Source organism: Bidens hawaiensis, unplaced genomic scaffold (genome assembly GCF_021521415.1).
Source record: "Bidens hawaiensis isolate Kalapana, Puna unplaced genomic scaffold, B.hawaiensis_p1.1 tig00016205_1, whole genome shotgun sequence".
Lineage (NCBI taxonomy): Eukaryota > Viridiplantae > Streptophyta > Magnoliopsida > Asterales > Asteraceae > Bidens > Bidens hawaiensis.
This window is the reverse complement of record NW_027492478.1, coordinates 263,942-268,133: the sequence shown is the minus strand read 5'-3', so window position 1 is coordinate 268,133 and position 4,192 is coordinate 263,942. Positions and strand designations below refer to the sequence as shown.

General features: G+C 30.5%; 1 protein-coding gene across 1 annotated transcript; it reads right to left on the bottom strand.

The window, feature by feature from the left end:
* Positions 1 to 1,163: 1,163 nt before the first annotated feature.
* Positions 1,164 to 3,989, bottom strand: LOC143550963 (protein LURP-one-related 4-like). The gene is made up of 3 exons (XM_077041505.1): positions 3,741 to 3,989; positions 3,326 to 3,553; positions 1,164 to 1,298 (listed from the first exon to the last, which is right to left on the bottom strand). The coding sequence occupies exons 1-3, from the start codon at positions 3,987 to 3,989 to the stop codon at positions 1,164 to 1,166; spliced, it is 612 nt and encodes a 203-aa protein (XP_076897620.1).
* Positions 3,990 to 4,192: the final 203 nt, after the last annotated feature.

Genomic DNA, 4,192 nt, shown 5'->3' with positions numbered 1-4,192 from the left:
TTGTAGATTAAGATTAGCATGCTAATCTTCTCAATAATTATAAGTCACGTTTTTTGTTTTTTTTTTCCTACTTACATTAGATTGTTTAATGGGAGTGTTGTTGTACTTTATGCTTGAAAAGTGGTATGTTCTTGATTGAGTACAAGTTGTTAAAGGATTAAAAGGCATCTGAAAGTTGCAATAATACCTTGCTTGTTTGATAAGGTTGCAGTTGCAAGCTTGTAATTGTCCTTTGCTTTGTAAAGGGTATTTTAGTGATATGTGTTTGTTTTTCTTTATTATTATTATTTTTGAACTTTAGAAATTTGATGTAAAACTAGGAGTTTTTGTTTATTAATATATTAAAAACATTCCTATAGTTACAATAAAGTGGCATGTGAACGGACAACAAGTTGTGTCCTAATTAGTCAGTCACATTTTTAATAATAAAAACGATCCTACTAAAAATAAAGCTTTGGATTTTAGGGGTCAAAAATTACTATACACGACCCGCTGAACTCTGGGATATGTTATTAGTGCATGTGTTATAACTTGTGATAACTTGTTATAACTTGTTAGTAATATAATGTTAGGATGTCAACAAACAAGTTAGTGAAATATTATTATTATTATTATAATAAAATTTAGAGTATTGTTATAAACAACTATTTATCCAATAAAATATTAAATAACTTTTATTCAATAAAATAATAAATTATGGAACAAGAACACATTTAAAACAAACAACTTCATATATCCGTATAAGGGAGGTGCACCCACGTCATGCACACTTTTTTGTCTCTTAAAAAGTACTTATTATATAATCCATAATATAAAAATATAAATATAAACTTATTGCATGCAACTATTAACAATTTGAATGGATAACCGACGAACAAAATGGACTACGAATGAAACCAGAATGAGTTTCATCATTCATGTAGCAGCAAACTTTGATTTTGATATTTAAAAAAAAAATCTAGATAATACAATCAAGCCGTGTTGACAATATACGGAGAGGATAACAAATTATTAAAACAAGTATCAGATACTTTATAATACATTAAAGAATTTTTACCAGTATCACGCGACATGTTATTAGTAAGCGAGCCCTCCTTTGGTTAGTTTACACATACAAATGCATGTATTTATTTTTGTATAAACGCCAAAATTGAAACTATCATCTACATTTTGTGACAAATTAATCCAAGTATCGCTACTAAAGCCATTACGAATATATGATCTACGTGTGGCTCGATGGTCACACACAAAACGTCTTCACCTAAAGCAACACTTGAAAATGATAGTTTTCTTTGTATCTGCATCACGAAATGAAAAAAACAATCATTATTATTTATAATATAAATATAAAACATGACGCATGTTGATGTGCTCAAAACAGTCAATAAATATTAACTAAATTAAACAAGTAATAAAAATTAGACCTAAGACTCAACTAAACAAAACACCGGCAAGTGAACCGGTCAATTGTATTAAGCTAAGTAAGTCCGGAATATCGAACCCACATGACTCTATAAATTACGTTAATTAACTAATTAGACTCGACTTACGACACGACTATTTATTATTAATGTTTTAAGGGGGGTTTTAAAACTAATATTAAACTAATATTAAAATAAGAAAACAAATAAGCAAGTAAACGAGAAACAAGCAACCAAACACAAGATCAGAATCAAATAGAGAAGGAATCTACCTAGGTAAGAATCTCATGCATCAACAATCATCAAGCAATGGACAAATAACATGATTATGGAAACTGATTTCTAAACGTATTCATCTAACAAACCCTAAGGACATTTGACTGAATCAAATGAAATCCCAAAGAACAATTATTAGATTATTAAGCAATCAGTATTATTGATTTCCGCAAAGTCATCAATTAGGGTTAATTAATAGTATCTACAGCAAGCAATCTTACGAAACACTAAACCCTAGATAACTTGATAAGCTAACATGACATCATGAACATGGATCAACACAATAAGTAAGAATATTGTTACTAACTATCCTAGCATGCAATTGACCAAGACACATGAACAACTCCTCACCTTACAACTATTGGAATTTAGCAAAACATTTAAAACCCTAACCAACTATCAACAAGCTTCTATGATCTAATGGGCCCATTTAATCACAATAATCAAAACACCAAGTAATGATTTAAACATAAACCCTAAATCTAAAGAACACAATCAAAAGATAAAAGATCTATGTGAAGCAATAGTTAACAATCAATCAAGATAATAAATACTTATATGCATCATGAAAACAAAATTAAGTCTTTACTATTAAATAACGAAATCCATAATCAAACAATTATCCAAAGCAAGAATCAAGCGTCAAACATGTTCATCAAACCTAGGTAGACATGAAGTCTAGCCTAGAAACATTATTAAAAACAATCCTAAACAAGTATTAAAAACAAAGAGGAAAGCCATGACAAATAATGAATAAGGAACGAAAGTTAGAGCGATAAAACCCTTTGCGATTGATCCTTGAACACCCGGATGAAAGAACTCTTGATCCTCCTTGGTTTCTCCTCTAGAGCAGGTGTGGGATGTCTGGAAACTTGAATAATTTCGTTCATAGGATTTTAGGGTTTATATATATGTTTAAACACCTACTTCCTAATATAAAATAGGTTAAAACAAGCCCACTAGGCCCACTAGAAGACAAAATAGACATGGTAGCTGATTCTTGAACATTCTTGGCAGCCTTGGGACATGTTGGAATCTACCACATGCTTCTTGAATGGTATGACCTGGTCGAGTAGCCCGAACATGACATTTTCTGACGTTTTTCGACTTTCAGCTCGTTTGTCTTCGTTTTTGCGTACCGGCTTCATCCGATCTCCGTTTTAGCTGATTCTTTTTCCATTTGACTCGTTTTCTCGCTCTCTTCAACATGGGACCTATCACATACACAAACATGTAATTTAATGCAAGAATAACAAAATAATCGTTAACGTTTAAGCACAAAATAACATAAAAACTATTAGGAAAACATGTGTGTTTTACATCACATCAACATGAAAACAAATCGAAACGCTAAGTGGAACAATCATGTAATCATTAACGAGCAAAACGTACTTAAACTTCGCATGAAAAGATAGAAAGAATTAAGTAAAACATGCAAGACACCAAAAGAGTTAAAACACGATAAATATATAAAACTTGACTCAAAACCTAAATTAATAAAAGATAAACAAAACTCATACTTAAACGAACTTAAAACATTAAGAAAACACAACTTTACACGGGATTTGAGATGTATAAATATATGTATATCTCATGTACACTTAAAATTATAATTAATCAAGTCTCACCACGGCCATAATTTTTCCTTCACCACCATCTATCTTGAACTCAAAGTCCTGAATCGATCCTTCAATTCTATGATTCGTGCTACTTATACTTTGTGCTTCGTTAGTTCCAATCAAAACATCATAAACCGAGTCGTGATTGAAAAAACCTAGACTTTTTCCAACTTTAAACCATGGTTTGCATGAATCTTTATCATTATAGCAATCCCATAGCCCGGATCGCAATAGTTTCTACAACATGGGTTGAAAAACAAAGTCATCTGGTTTTAATATCACATAAATAAAACCCTAATTCGTATTAAATTAAAATTCTTTTTAATACATAATGAAAACAATATGTCGCAATTCTAAGTGATCATAATTCATATATAACATTTTGAAATTGAAATTAAGTTAATAATCATAAATTCGAATGTACCTTTCGAAGTATTGTGCACACGACGTTTCCACGAAGATCCATCAAATAAACTTCGCTTCTACACTTGCTATCGTAATTATCTATACGAAAAACGACTTCTCCATTGGAATCGTACACCGTATAGCCATTTGAGTTTAAAACAAGTGATTTCATCCATATGGTATATGTTTTCATCCATATGGTATATGTTTCTCTTTGGGTTGAACATGAAGAAGATGAGGAAGGTACACAAGGATGTATTTTAGCCATTTTAGGAAGAGAATTAGGTATTTCATGTAAGCATCAAGTAGCATCTATATAAATATAATTTCCAGAAACACATGGTGACGGGCTTCAACTATTAACAATATAAAATTGACAACATTTAACTTGCACTTTTTGGTTTAAAATAAAAATATAAAAGAGAATATTTAGAAAATTAAGTTTGAAATCAAACTTACTATTGTTTGATA